At 34.1% G+C, this 16843-nt stretch overlaps 1 protein-coding gene across 1 annotated transcript; it reads left to right on the top strand.

Annotated features, from left to right (window-relative positions):
* The first annotated feature begins 8043 nt into the window (after positions 1–8043).
* On the top strand, positions 8044–9012 carry LOC116913671 (olfactory receptor 1537-like). The gene has a single exon (XM_032917957.1). It carries the CDS (start codon positions 8044–8046, stop codon positions 9010–9012), a length of 969 nt encoding a protein of 322 aa, XP_032773848.1.
* Positions 9013–16843: the final 7831 nt, after the last annotated feature.

The following is a 16843-nucleotide window of genomic DNA, read 5'->3' as shown; positions in this document are numbered from 1 at the left end:
AGGACTAATGTCGAATATATGCAAAGAACTCAAGAAGTTAGACTGTGGAGAATCAAAGAACCCTCTTAAATGGGGTACAGAGTTACAGAATTCTCAAGTGAAGAATATCAATGGCTGAGAAGCACCTAAAGAATGTACAACATCTTAATCATCAGGGAAATGCAAATCAAAACAAACCTGAGATTCTACCTCACACCAGTCAGAATGGCTAACATTAAAAACTCAGGTGACAACAAATACTGGCAAGAACGGGAAGAAAGAAGAACACTCCTCCATTGGTGGTGAGATTGCAAGCTTGTACAATCACTCTTGAAATCGATCTGAAGGTTCCTCAGAAAATTGCACATAGGACTACCTGAGGACCCAGCTATACCACTCCAGCGCTTATACCCAAAAGATGCTCCAACATATAACAAGGACACATTCTCCACTATATTTATGTCAACCTTATTTATAATAGTCAGAAGCTAGAAAAAACCCAGATGCTCTTTAGCAGAGGAATGGATAGAGAAGTTGTTGAACATTTACACAATGGAATACTATTTAGCTATTAAAAATAGTGACTTCATGTGCAAATGGATGGAAGTAGAAAATATTAATCTAAATGAGGTAAACTAATCACAAAAACACACTCATAGTATGCACTCACTGATAAGTGGATATTTTCCCAAAAGCTCAGATTACCCAAGATATAAACCACAGACCACTTGGAGCTCAAGGAGAACGATGACGAAAGTGCAGATGCTTCAGTCCTTCTGAAAAGGGGGAACAACTTATTCATAGTAGAAAAGATGGGGACAAAGAATGGAGCAGAGACTCAGATGGTCCCCACTGGAAGAATTAGAGAAAGTATTTTAGTCGCTGAAGGAACTTTCAGCCCCGTAAGAAGAACAATACCAACCAACCAGAGCTCCCAGGGACTAAACTATCATCCAAAGTATACAGATGGACAGACCCATTTCTCCAACTGCAAAAGTAGCAGAGGATGTCCTTGTTGGGCACCAATAAAAGGAGAAGCCCTTGGTCCTGCCAAGGCTCGATGCCGCAGTGTATGGGATTGTCAGGGTGGGGCGGCAGGATTGTGTTGGTGGGTGCTGAACACATTCATATAAGCAGGGCAATGTTGGGTGGGAGAGTGGATTAATGGACAAGAAATTGATAAAGGGGATAACATTTAATATCTAAATAAAAATGTTCAATAAAAAAGAAAATTAGCATCAAAGATATTTTGAATTTCTTTAGAACATTAAACTACTGTATTGTGTTGAATTTCATAAAATAATAATTGTATGTTGTATATTATGTATTAATATCAGTGTTTTCTATCCTTAATGCTTACAGAAGTAAAGCAAGGGACAGATATTAAAAAGCAATGTAAATTGGTTAGATTTAAATACACTTACTTAATCTTATAATTTTGATAGTTTAAGATTTTAGATTGTTTTATTTTTCTAAGAATGTAGTCCTGATACAGCACACCTGATTCTATACACAAAATGCTGATCTATCCTTTTCATTTAGACCATTTATTATTATCTTGAGTTTCTTAAATTGGGAACAAGCTGAGGCAGTTTTGACACTTGGAGAAAGTGATATGCCACTCGTTTCTGTGTTTTGCAGATGTTCCTTATAAATATTCAGTATCTCATTCCACTTACACCTGCTGGATCAGAGTAAGCTATTTCATACAACCATTCAGTGATCTACATACTCAAAACCTTCATTATGAGCTCAAAATTTAGACATGATATGGAATTATTTGAAAAACTGCTTTACAACTGGGAATTATCACTGATAATTGCTTATTTTTCTCATTAGCATATCTTTAGAATAATGAGAGTCTTAAGGGAATTTTTTTTTTCTTAACGCAAAATATCTGAAGCAGATAAACTCAGGACAGAGCTTCACAGCTGCTCAGTTGACTATGTGTTTGAAATTGAATCTGCAGAGGCACAAAGTCCTTGAAGATGACTGGAGATGCAGATCAGGCTCAAATATTGCCACTGAAGACTAGGTTCGTCTTCTAGATACTAACTGTGGAATGCTCAATGCCTGCTTTGCCCAATTCCTGGGCTAGCACCATTGGCAGAAAGCAATTAAAACTTCATATTTAGAGTTTCAGGAAAAGTAACTTTGTGTTTGCCTCACATGCACATATGTCTTTTTAGGGAATGTAAGTACTGGAGCAGTCACTGTCAGAAATCTGTTAGATATAGTTGAATACCCTCAATCATATTTCCAATGATTCCTTTAGTCTTAGAAGACTCACAAAACAGTAATGGTGGAGACATTTATTATTTAGGAGACTGAGAAACAAGTCCAACTTGTTATCTGGTTAGTAGCGTACTTTATGACACAAGGAAGTGCAAGGCTCAGAAACTGCAATACTCTAAGAGCATTGTAGAAAGGATGAATCCATTTAAAGATTTTGCAGAATCACAACATGTCAGCAACAGTTTTAGACAGGATATAAAAGATATACATAATTACCATATAATAAAGAAATAGTGTTTTGTGACACTGTTTCAAGTAGAGTAAACAGCATTCTAAAATGTGGACAATGAATTAATATAATTTGGGAACTGTAAGTAGCCAACTATGCCCATCACAGAGGGAGAGGTTTGTAAGAAAGAATTTAGGAGGATCAAGAGAGTGAACAGTTGTGGTTTTACAAATGAACTGGAAAGGAATTGTTTCTCTAGATCTTTGAACATGAATTATCAACCTGTTTAGGGTGCAGTCTAGTCCATGAGCTTGAATACGTAACATTTTCCCTTTTAAAAATATGCAGCTGGTATAATATTTTTGCATGATTATTAAAGTGTAACTTTTATGCTTTCAAATATCAGAAACTGTCCTACATCATGTTACTTGGGTGCTAATTATATCACCTTTCAATAGTACCCACTCTTCTGTTTCCTTCTGTGCTTCATCTTGCCAATGTCGATCCTTTAGCTAGAATGTTCACGGTGAATGTCATAGCCTGAAACTTAACATAGCAGCTTTATGTTAGGCTTTGTAACTTCATGGCACACAGGAGAAATGCAAGACTTAACAGGGCTTTGGAAGAGATTACGGCTATGGTAAATGTTTCAACCCTTAGGCATCATTGGGACTTCTTGGCTATATTACAGTTAAACAGCCCCTGAGCTAAGAAGCCAGATCAGAGATCTTTCAGAAATCATTATGTGATAAGGAATCAGGAAAATCTAAAATAATATAGTATAATTTGCTACACTCTAAGATATGTTTTTCATGAAAATTTCTGCACTTTTATTCATATTCTCTTAGTCTACAAATTTTATCATTTCTTTTAATTAAAAGTATACCTGTAGTTTTACATATGACCTGGAATAATGTATATATGTTGTATAATAGCAATTTCAGAAACAATTTACAGGTTAATAAATGTGTCCTTGCTTAATTTATTTCCACTCTTTTTATATTTAATAAGTCATTGTAGCTGATTTGGTATTGAGCTTCTCTTTTAATATATAATGAATTCAAATTATATTTGTACTGTAGAGATAAGGTTCTATTAACTTTGAAGGTAGTCTGGCCACAAGATCTATTCCTTACCATTATAAATGAGTGATGTCCATTAAATTTAAGTAAAAAAATGGAAACCTGTCATGGGGTTATAACCCATGTATAAACCACCCTTAACCTGCGATTTGTACTATGATGACTTTAATTTACATAATTAGCCTTAAGTACAAGATTAGACTTCCTTTTCTATCTTCCAGAATTGCTAGCCCATGAAACTAGGTTTTTGTTAGATTTTGAACTTACCACACTGTAGTATTACAAGTTTTGTATTTTTATTTTATCCAGAAAATCACTGGGGACCAAAATGAAAATTTCATTGAAAAATATTAAATCTATAGTGATCTGAGTAATCAAAATTTTCATAAATGATAATATTCTGAAAATATTAGCAGCAAATCCTAAATTTTGATCAAATTGATTAATTTCAAAATGTGGTTGTGAATTTATTCAAATTTTTGTTTATTATGTAACATTACTAAAATATTAGTATACTCCATTTATTATTTCATGAGTATGAAATAATAATCCATTTGATTACAACTTTTATTGCCTCTTCCTCTTAGTTTTATGTTTTCTGTAATTTTTATCACACATTTAGTGCCCAGTTCCTAGTTAATATATTCTTGCAAGGAATATTTGGCTTGTGAATTCCTTAAAGTAAAGCAGATGTCACAACAATTTCTGCTACTGCAGTGACAATGTCATTGTGACTTTCTGTGTAATACAACAATATTTAGAGAGAGATGGAGATTATGAGACTGAGAGAGATCTAGGAGGAAGGAAATGGGGACAGGGGAAGAAAGGTGTCAAAAAAGCATGGTATTAGAATGATTTTCCACAATGTAATATCTCCCAAGTACAAACACCTATTTTTAATTTTTCATATACTTTTACAGTTTATTCTTAATTTTTTAGGTAGTACAGACATCCACATGCTACCAGAAGAGATTTCTATCCATGAAATTTTGAAAAGGCTTAAAAACTGAATATTAAATAAATTTAAGAGGTAAATAAATATTTTCACTATTTTAATGTTTATATAAGCTAGCCATTTATCTACATTGAAACATAAATTCCAAATAAAATAATGATCAAGGAGGTAAGACCACCGGCTTCCACTGATGTTAGAATGTGGACTGTTGATATACTATTAGAAGTCAGTGAGCTTAGAAATAGAGTAGAATCTACATATTTATAGCTGTGGAGGTGACCTTGAAAAGAGATAAAGATTACTCTGGAGCTGTTTGTCACAATTCAGTACTCTCTTGGTGATAAGGGTAAGATTAAACAAAATATGCAACACTATTTTTATCTTCATGAATATGTTTACATTTTGTCATTTTTTCAAAATAGTTATTAATTCTGTAAATATTTTATGTGACATAAGAAAAACAACATGAGGAAATAAATTAATACACACTTCATATTAATATTTGTTTTACATGTTAGGGAAAAGCACCTATATATGTTACTGTTATAGAAATTAAGGCACAAATTGGACAGTTAAGATGACTCACAGGGTAAAGCTTTGGCCACACAATCCTAATGACCTGAATTCTATCCCTGTACTCCCATGGTTAAGGAGAAAACATGTCATTCAGACTTATTCTCTGGCATTCCAATGTGCACCACAATGTATTATATACCTGTGGATACATACTTTATATAGAGAAACATGTAATTAAAAAATACAATATTTTAAAATTAAAACACCTTCTAGTAGTACGTGTGCATATTAAAGAGGTTCAAGAAGAAAGCTTGGTATTGAGCCTTATATGTATTCTAAATTTTTTGAATTCATTATTTTTAGTCTGTTAGGATGTATATTTTTATAACATTGGGCTATAATGATTTTTATGGTAAATTCTGAAATGACCCCAAATAGACAAAGGTTGCCTTAAGTACTGTATTGGTTTCTTAAATACTGTAAAATTATGTATTTCACTTATATGTGAAAACCACAGTTTGAATTATTATAAACCTATCTATGAGTTTTTGAAGTATGATTTCTTTACTAATATTGGACATTAAAGAATGCCATACTCATGAGATGTACTCTTATTAAACCTTTCTTCAATTCTCTCAGGGCTACATGAAAGACCTAGTATATGAGTTTTGTTTGTATTTTATTAGATTGAATTCTGTCAATTTGTTCATATTTTATATCATTTTATTTCATTTTTTAATTTTAGAAATTCAATTGAAAGATGTTTTACTATAAAGAAACAAAATAATAAAGTAGAAATACAGAATACATTGTTTGATATATAGGGACTGGCAAACATAAAGCTTATGGCGATGCATTTATACAAGACAAAACAGATTTAAACTGTATGTAGAGCTGGGAAAGGAAAATATAGTTTATTAAAAATAGGTGGGACTCAAATTAGAAAATTAAGTTTGGAAGAACATAAAAAGCACTTTAGTGCATGCATTTCTGTACCTTGCTTAACAGTTATTAGGACAGGGTTTACTAAGTCATTGGGCACATGGATAACTAAAACATACAGTAAAAAATGAAAAACAAAATGCATACATTCAGTGTTTCCTAATAGTGCCTATTTTGGAATAGCATAATCCTTAATAATCTTTAATATGCTTTGATGAAATTTTTAAAATGTTTAATAAGTAACATGTCTTTGGTCTGACAATAATATCTAGTATTTTTTATTTTGTGAATAGAAAATGTTTTAATATTACTGTGATGTTCATGACACAATTTTAGCACTGAGAATGTCCTCCAATCCAGAAAATTAATATAGTTCACAGGTTGCAGAGACTTTGCTGGATAATCGCTTCCTCCAGTAGTATCTATAGTAGCTTCAAGCACTATAAAAGCTAGCTGATCGTGACGAAACTTAAAGACCAAGCCATCTTAGTATCTCCATACTTTGTGCTTCAGGTATACGGTACCTTCAGCAACAAGGTAATACCACTGAGCTCTGTAGTGTAACCAGTAGTAGGGAGAGGAGCCTGAGGGTTTTGCATGGGTTTATGGGATCTTACTGGCTAGCAAAAGAGGGAGCCATTCATGCAAGATGGTGAATGATTGCAAGGGAACAACGCCATCCAGGCAAAAAGAGACAGCTTCGATATGAATTCACAGTGATTGTGACAATATCCATAAATGCTGTGCCTCCCTGAAAATTTTACTTCATGGCTATTACAATAATAGCATATCCTCTTGTCTGCCTTAGTGATTTTTCCCATTGTAAATGCCAGTCAGGATTACCTTCTATACTAAAAATACAATTTAATATTTGGTTCTGTCATACAAGGCTTTGGTAATTTATAAATAAAACTGACAGAATATTTTCACAAATTTTACACATAAAAATGTATCCATTTTTCTTGGAAAAATGAGAAACATTTAATTGAAGTGAATGGAAGATTTATGTTCACACTTATGCTGTCAAGTTAGTTTTACAAATTTTCAAGGTTTTACAATTCACTCCGCTGATGCATGCACTGTACGCCTCACCTACATGTGACATTGCTGCAACTTTTCTAAAGCCATTGTTATATACTTGTATGAAAGCATCTCACTTTGATTTCGTTGTTGTTTAATCATAATGAGCATATGCTTGTATACATATTTAAACTTCACATACTGACCTTACAAGTCTCCTGCCTATAAAGTGTATTTTTCATTAATTCTCATTTTACTTTAACATTGTTGTCTTTATGGTGTCACTATTGCAGATATTTAGGGCATTTCATATTAAGTCCTATGGCAGACTTATTTAATGATTCTGGCTTTGTCTCCTCATTTTCATCCCTTTAATCTTTAAAACTCTTTACTCAACTCTTTTGTTCTTACACATGCTTTGATCATACTCACTCTCTTTCTCCCAACTCTTCCAAGTCAAGCTTCTTCCCTTTTCAGGCAGGCCTGTGTCCTGTTTTTAACATTTTCTGATGATATGTAATATGCCCCTTCCATAGATTTATGGATATATGATTTCTCTGTTACATGTGTCCAGTACTTAATCCTAGTAACACCACGTTTACATAATTTAATACAGTACTCTCGAGATGTAAATCAATTTTCACTTTTGGTATATAAAGACCTTACCTATGTTAGGAAATAGAAAAATGGGAATGTCAAAAAATAGGAGCTCTGGACATCCAATAGAAAAAGTAAATTTTGGATAATCATTCACCTTTTTAGTGAAAGCCTCCTTCTTCAACGCAGTCAGGAAATTTTGCTAATACACATGCTAAATTTAATTTTAAGACATGGCAATGATGAAAAATTTTTAAACTTAATTCAGTGATAGTATTTTATATGAACTGCAATCTTAACTTCCAAGTATATTTTAAAAATAATACGAGATAAATTTTATTTAACTAAAGTGATCCAGTTAAGGTAACTACATACATGAAAAAGGATTACTAAGGCAAAAATAACTCATATACATATGTTGTATACATGGAAAATAATAATAAAATCACTCTGACAGATATATACTGTTTTACTCTTCCAAGGTAAGAATGGAGAAAATGGCAGCAGGAAACCATTGCACAGTGACTCAGTTCTTCTTGGCTGGGCTCTCAGAGAAGCCAGAACTCCAGCTGCCGCTCTTCCTCCTCTTCACAGGAATCTATCTGATCACCGTGGCAGGGAACCTGTGCATGATCACACTGATTGGACTCAGTTCCCACCTGCACACACCCATGTATTTTTTCCTCAGCAGTCTGTCCTTCACTGACTTCTGTCTGTCCACAGTTGTTACCCCTAAAATGCTGATGAGCTTTGTGACAGAGAAGAACATCATCTCCTACCCTGGATGCTTGGCTCAGCTATACTTTGTCATCATTTTTGGCAGTGCAGAGTGCTACACACTAGCTGTAATGGCATATGACCGCTATGTTGCTATCAGTAACCCCTTGCTTTACAATATAACCATGTCTCCTCCAATTTACTGTTCTTTGATTTCAGTGGTATATGTTTGTGCTGTGTTCTGTGCATCAGTAATCATGGGATTCATGTTTAGTATTCAGTTCTGCAAATCAGATGTGATTAACCACTATTTCTGTGATCTTCTTCCCATCTTGCAACTTGCATCCTCTAATACCTATATCAGTGAAATATTGATTTTATTTTTTGGTACACTGAACATCTTTGCCACAGTGCTGACCATTAGTACTTCCTATATCTTCATCATTGCCAGCATCCTTCGCATTGAGTCCAGAGAGGGAAGATCCAAAGCCTTCAGTACTTGCAGTTCCCACATCTCTGCTGTTGCTGTCTTCTTTGGTTCTGCAGCATACATGTACTTACAACCATCATCAGTGAATTCAATGGACCAAGGGAAAGTGTCATCTGTGTTTTATACTACTGTTGTTCCCATGCTGAACCCCTTGGTCTACAGCCTGAGGAATAAGGATGTCAGTGTTGCATTGAAAAAAACGCTTGAAAAAATTTACATAAGCAGAAATCATGTGAAGATTATTTATTAGACTAAAGTGTTTAAAAACACATAGATTTGATTGCTACTACTTATTTCAATCCACTATACATTTTTATTACATATTTGTTAGGAACCTATGCTAATCTATATTATTACAAATCTCAACTTTATATTTCAAGTACCTAAAATCTCATATGCTTTTCAGAATCAGCGATATAAAGAAATGCCGAGGAAGACATGGATCCTTATGCCCATAGTTGACAGTCCATCATTTTATATATATCTTCTTCCAAATGTTTCCTGAGCTTTAGGCAGGGGAGTTATGTATATATATGGATAAATATTAGCTGTTACCTCACCATCAGTTGTTCCCTCTATTTAGGCAGTTATAGAGTTCTGTAATCTTATTCATTTGCTGTAAAAAGTGTTACATTTCTGTGGGTGACATGATAAATACTAATTATGCAATTAGAAATTATACTAGTTTGTGTAGTTGTAACTATTTTAATATCTTAACAACATGTTGCATGTAAATTTCCATTTTAAAGAGAAGGTATTCTTCTAATACTTGATTACACTGGATAATTGACAATCAAATACTAAAATGGACAGAACAGTAGAATTAAGATCTAATCATTTAACTGTGTAGCAGACAAATTATGTTCAATCTGAAGCACCATGTAAACAAAATAGTTTTTGTGTGTATTCACTAATTTGAATACATATGCACCTCTTAATAAGGTTAAAGGCTTGTGTGGATATGACTTTAATCATATTACTTATTGATATAAAGTAAAATTTTATACTTTTTATGGAGTTGTTATCTTTTGAAGTGCATAGGTAAACATAAAAACTATTAAAAAGTATTGGGAAGAGTAAACATGTCCCATTGGTTTCAGGGATTATGAAAACCACAAAGAGATAGTAGGAAAATATTTACATTCATCATATTGATTCTTAATTAGTGTGTTGTGACACACAAAAAAATGATTCCAAAGTAGGAGGAGCATTATAAAGAAGAAAAGAAATAATATATAAAATCTGTGAAATACTATTTAGAAAACAATAGTTTAATAAAACTTTCAGTAATTCAAAATAAGACGTAGGTTCTTCCCTAGGGTCTATTACCTATGTAGAGAAAGGTTGTTGATGTGGTTTTGGTGTGTTATATAGGTTTCAACTTGTGAGGTGGGCATTAAGTCCAAAAAGAAATGGGTGGTTTTCTCTAAATTTGCATGCCACTATTTTACCATATCACTTTATACAAGTTGTTATTGTATCTTACATGGATCACAACTAGTTAAGGTGTGAAGGTATACATAGGAGGCGTAGAAGCCCAAACTATATGAAATATAAAAGTGGAGATCAGACATGAGCTTGAAGTCATACCTATATCTAAGAAGCGATTTGGAGGTTATAGTTGCTTAGAGATGGAAGCAAGAGCTGTGGAGTTCTCTGACACTTGGACATCTAGCAGCCTCTAGGAGTTGAAGAACAGCAGAGAAAGACTAAGGGGCACATGGATTGGGGACAGCATCTATCCCAGTACACAGATGGGTGTAGGAGTGGGGCAAGGGGATCTCCTACTTACTTGTCCCTGTTGGTGATTTTCTTTAGCTTAGCAGAGGCTTGCTTGGTGTCAATTCTGCTGGGAGAGCAGTGAGGCCTTCTATGGGAGAATTAAGCTGCACCTCTGTAATCAAATGCCTTCTCCATGGCTCTAGACAGATCTTTGATGGAAGAGACAGTCCATTGTTCTCAACAGTTCATTGGATCTTCATTATTGAAAATGGATACATAATGTAGGAAACCCATTTCTAATGGTAGGGCTGAGATAAAATACCTTTTGCAGGAAGGGAAGCTTTTTGACTAAAGCCTCCAGGATTCTAGGTACCTCATTAGCATGGAGAATTCTGTTTTAAGCCTGTGTGACCATAGGACACATTTCTTTTTTGAGGACATGGCACCTGTTCCGAGTCAGGATTCTGGCAGGAAGCTGTAAGTAGTCTAAGCCTCAGGTGTGTACGCACAGAGTCACTGGGTCTGAACCCTCTACCTTACCAGAGTTCCTGGCCTGGTTTTTCTTCTCATAAGAGGGCTAATATACAAAATATACAAAGACTCAACAAGTTAGGGTTCAGCAAACTACTAATCCAATTAAAAATTGTGGTATACCTCCTATACATAGACAGCGCCCCTATGGAAGGGAAGGGGACACCCAAGTAACTTCAAAATTCTTGACCAAGAGTTGTTCCTATCTAAGCAATGTCCACTTAGTGACCTGCCCATCCCATCACTGACATTATTACTGATGCCATATTGTGCTTGCCGACAGGAGCCTAGCATTGCTGTCCTCTGAGAGGTTCTTCCAGCAGCTGACCTCGAAAGATGCAGATACTTACAAAAGATCATTGGACTAAGGTCAGGACCCATATGGAAGAATTAGGACAAGAATTAAAGGAGCTGAAATGAAGGACAATTGCATAGGAAGAAAAACAGTACTAACTAAACCAGTCCCCTCAAAGCTCCTGGAGTCTAAACTCCCAACAAAAGGTCTGGTTTGTGGTCCCCAGCACACAAGTAGCTAAGGACAGCCATGTCTGGCCTCAGTAGGAATGAATGCCCTCTTAGAGACAAAGGGGTAGTGGAGTAGGCAGATTAATTCAGGGAAAGGAGATGGAGAAGGGGGGGCAACATTTGGAATGTAAATAAATAAAATAATGTAATAAAATACTTTCTTTTTATATTACAATGTGATTTCTCCATTTTTCTATTTCCTCCTCAAAATCCTCCAATAATTCTCCTTGCTTTTTTTTTTCAAATCTATGACCTTTTTTCAAAAATTGTTCTTACCTGCAAATTTATGGTGCTCTTATTATTCCCCCAATAAGGTTTATTGGTGGCTCCACTCTCACAATTAAGGACCAGTATCTTAATAGCTGCATTGCAGCAGGAACTTCCCAAACACTGGTCTAAGCACATGCAATGCTTGCATAACATCCTGAAGGGAAGATAATTTACATTTATTATTGTATGTTTTGATATAATCTCACATCACTCTGCTAAAAAAAAATCTTTGAATTTTTGAACACCAGTCATTACTATTTCTGAAAATGCCATATTAATACCCTTATTTTTAATCTTTTATTGTTTTGAATTATATTTTAATTGCATTTCTCCTTTACCTTTCCTCTTTTCTACCTATCCTCCCATATTCTCTTTCAAATTCATGATCGTTTTTTCACTAATTGTTATTGTATACATATATGGATTTATTTATATATTCCTATATATTATATTAATTTTACTTGAAAATTCGTTAGTTATAGAACTATTTTAGAGACAGAACTAGGGGATAAGAACTTTACACTTCAAGATGTTTTCAGAGTGCCTGTTATGGTGATAAACAATCCTTGATATTCCCCTATAATATTGAACATCATGTGCAATAAATTATTTATTACCCTCAGGCTAATTTAGCTATATTGTACCTTTATTGTGTTGGATAAGTAAATATTGAGTGATTCAAAAATTATGTGTTGATTATCACACACAAAAGATTAATTAGCAAGGTGCTCATCCCTGGAGAAGGCTGAATCTTCATTTATCAACAGTAGCTTTTTTGTCGAGATGTGAAACCTATAAATTTTCTCTCAACCTTCTCACCATTCTTTAAAAAAAATAAAGAATAAAAACCCAATATCAGTACAACCAATCTTACTGATAGAAAAGGCATTTTAAATTAATTGTCTACACTTTTTCTCTACATTAAAATTACTTATTTGTAAGTTTTATGTTTTTTCCATCATGTGTCATGTTGAAATATCAATGTGATAAAAATCAATGATTTTAATGAAACTGCATGGTTTTTGCTTGTCAATTTCTGGCAAACACTGAAGTGCCACACTATTTTGAAAAATCTATTTTTAATGGGTAGTTTATGTATTTACATTAGAAATGTTATCCCCTTTCCCGGTTCCCCCATCTTCTATACTCCCCCTTTAGTTCTATGAAGGTGCTCCCCCTCCCAAACCCCTCTTCTACCTCAACACCTTGGCATCCACTTCACTGGGGAAACAAGTCTTCACAGGACCAAGGGCTTCTCCTCACATTGATGCCAGACAGAAATCTAAAGATTTCTTATAAAGAAAACAGCATGAACATAGAGGAAATACTTTTCAAAGTAATAGCTTGTTATGAAAATTTTCCATAATAAGAGTAGTATCATTGTCACTTATTTAGAGTTCTAATTGTATAACAACATGTATGTATTTGTCATGGATACAGTCAACACTGATACCATTTGATCAATTTATTTTTCCTTACTGTTTGATATTACTTGGTACTATTCATTTTACTTCACCTATAATTATTATTACTTATTTGCTAGGAACCTTTGATAACTTTTACTATTACAAATATTAACTTTATTTTCAAGTACCTAATATGTCGTATATTTCTTAGAATCAGTAATGAAAACAATTAGAAAAGAAAACATGGATCCTTAAGCCCATTTTTGATAGTCCATTATGGTATATTTTTTATCATATTTTTAAGCATTAATTTAAATGAAAAATGTCAGTCTTAATTACAACAGAATGGTATTATTTTATTCATTTCAATTGAAGCTTGAGAATTCCATATATAAGTTCTATAATTACATCATTTTTCTCATTTTCCTCCAACTCCCATGAAACCCCTTTGCTTTCTAAAATTAATGGATCATTTCCCTTTTATTCATATATACCCATAGGAAGGCTAATTCTGTTCCCAGAAATCACTAATTTCCCATTTCTCCATCTAAGAATGGGGTCACTGAGATTCCCCACATCTGTATTTATTTGTTACATGATATCTATTTTGGCTTTTCTTGAAGAGACTCTATTGTTGAGATATTCAGTTTCACTATTCTGCCCTGTATTATTACCACAGCTTTTCTTGTACTATGGTTACTTGAATATTTTTTTTCGTTCCTTCCAAAATGTTCCCTTACATTTAAGCAGGAATGTAGTGCTTTAGATGAATGAATTATGGCTCTTCACCCCTCTATTTAGTTGTTCATTCTATTTAGACCAGTTATGGAGTTCTGTAATTATCTCCATCTGATGTAAAAAGAGTTACAATTTTCTGTGGATGACTCAGGATGTACTAAATTTGCAATTATAGAGTATATTAGTTTATATAGGTGATAATATTAGATTATCCTCTAGGTTTCATAATCTCAAGAGAAACTCAGATTTGACTATGCTTATAGAACCAGGAATTGAGTACTTTCTCTTAATGGGCCTTAAAACAATTTGGTGGCTACTGTTTCCTGTCATTATGTAACTGTCCCTATTGTACCTTTAGCTATTACTTGACTTGCTGGTTATTATTGTGTTTCATGGGACTCCCAAATGGATATGAAAAAGATTAATTGTTTTACACAATTCTCAATTCACTATTCCATATTATGAAACGTAGTTCCCAGGGAGAAGATTTCTAGCTCAAATCCAGTTCTTCTCATTCAAGCTTTGTGTCAGAAATATGAAGATAATGTGTGCTTCAGAGCCTGAAAAGCCATCCAGAGACTGCCACTAATGGTAATGCATCCCATTTACAGCCACCAAATTCAGACAGTGTTGGGGATGCTGATCTTCAATATCTTCAGCAATAGAGAATTACTTTCAGTTTCTGGGAAGCAACTTAAAGCAATAACAATAGCACATAATATTTTGGGAAGTGTGTGTGTGTGTGTGTGTGTGTTCAAGTAAACACAGAATTATGTTTTCTGATGGATTTTCAAACATCATTATTGATATTTATTTTTCTATCCACTTCCCTACTCCTTGTTCTTCATTGATTTCCCACCAATCTTCCAAATCAACATTCCCCAAATATTTCTGTTTTACTCTTCGTAGCAATTATATCCTGCTGTTCATTTCTCTACTGTACATTCCCACCACCACCATCACTTTTTATTTATTGAGTTTAAGGTCATGAGAACATGTGTTGTTTTACTTTCTGTCTCTGAATTTAATCAATATTTGCTAGTTCAACCTATTTAAATGAAAATTTCAAAACCTTATTTTTCTTCACCGCTAAATAGATTTCCACTATGTTTTCATCATCAAATCATTAATTGTAGGTTATTTAGTTTATGTCCATTACTTAGCTATTGTGAAGGGAGTTGTAATGGAGAGGGCTGAATAATTAATTGCAGTTTAATATTACAGAATTGCAGGGATGTATGGTAGATAGTTTATTTATTTATTCCTTGCTTCCTTATATATTTACTTATTAACATTCCTAATTGCTTATTTAACTCACCACATGGATTTCAGAGGTAGCTAATCAATTTGCAATCCTATCAACCGTAAATGGTGGTTAGTTACAATTCCCTTATATCTTCTTGAGCATGTTGTCTTTTGTATTCTTTATTTTATTGTGAATAATGTAAAATGAAAGTTACATTTTTATGCTTGCCTTTTTGTTGTTTTATTGCTATGGTATCTGGAGTTTTGTTTTTTTCCTTTTTTTCCCCTCCTAATTTGTTTGTTTCACCAAAATTGGATGATCCTAATGACATTCAATAGGAGATTGGTGTTCTTGTTCCTCAGATGTACCTTTCAATAAATATTTGTGTTTATTGAGATATTTAAAATATATGAAGGTAATATTTAGTTGCCTTATATAATGGTTGTGTGTAGGACTTACTGCCTCCTCTGCTCTCATAATCATGTCCTAGAAACTTCTAGCTTCTGTAACATCTTATCAAGGCCTAGAATATTTTCAGGTTCTGATACTCACTGCTAAAAAAAACAACCTTTCTCTCCCTTTCTAAATGCTTATTTATTTATTTATGCACTCTATATTTTTATTCCCCTCCCATTCCACCTGTTCCACATCCCATACATCCTCCCCACTCATGGATAAGTAGATATTAGCCCAAATGCTCAATACATTAACCAAGAATCAATTCCCAAACTACATGAAGCTCAAGAAGAAGGAAGACCAAAGTGTGGGTGGTTCAGACATTTTTAGAAGAGGGGACAAAAATACTCACAGGAGGAAATACAAAGACAAAGTGTGGATGAGACTGAAAGGCCATCCAGAGACTGCCCCAAATGGTGAACCATCCTGTTTACAGCCACCAAACTCAGACAATATTGAGGATGTAAAGAAGAGAATGCTGACAGGATCTTGATATAGCTGTCTGCTGAGAGGCTCTCTCAATGCCTTACCAATATAGAGGCACATTCTAGTAGCCAACCTTTGAACAGAGAACAGGGTCTCCAATTGAGGAGTTAGAGAAAGTCCTGAAGTAGCTGAAGGGATTTGCAACCACATAAGAAGAACACAGTATCAACCAACCAGAATACCCAGAGCTCCCAGGGACAAAACTACCATCCCAAGAGTACACAGGGATGAACGTATATATCCATTCACATATGTAGCAGAGGATTTTCTTGTTGGGCATCAATGGGAGTAGAGTCTCCTAGTCCTGACAAGGCTCAATGCCCCGGTGTAGGGAAATGTCAGAGTGGAGAGGAATGAAAGAAAAGGGAAACACATCTTTACATATAAAAAGTACAATAGATAAAATTGAGTGTATAGAAAATCCAGAATTGGCTAATAATATCCATTTTAACCAATAACATTAAAGCAAATTATAGAATGCAATATTTTTAAAAAATTTGATTGAAGGAGAATTACCATACTCCTTGTATGAGGGCACAGTCACCCTGACAACTGAAGCACACAAGAGCTCAACAAAGAAAGAGCATTTAGACGAATGTTCCTCATGAATACTGATGAAAAAGTTCTAAGTAAAATACTTGTAAACCAAACCAAAGAGCAGAGCAAATACATCATCTACAATGATGAAGTATGATTCATCC

The sequence above is a fragment of the Rattus rattus genome, chromosome 12 (assembly GCF_011064425.1).
Source record: "Rattus rattus isolate New Zealand chromosome 12, Rrattus_CSIRO_v1, whole genome shotgun sequence".
NCBI lineage: Eukaryota > Metazoa > Chordata > Mammalia > Rodentia > Muridae > Rattus > Rattus rattus.
Note: the sequence above shows the minus strand (reverse complement) of the source record. Positions and strands in the feature narration are given on the sequence as shown.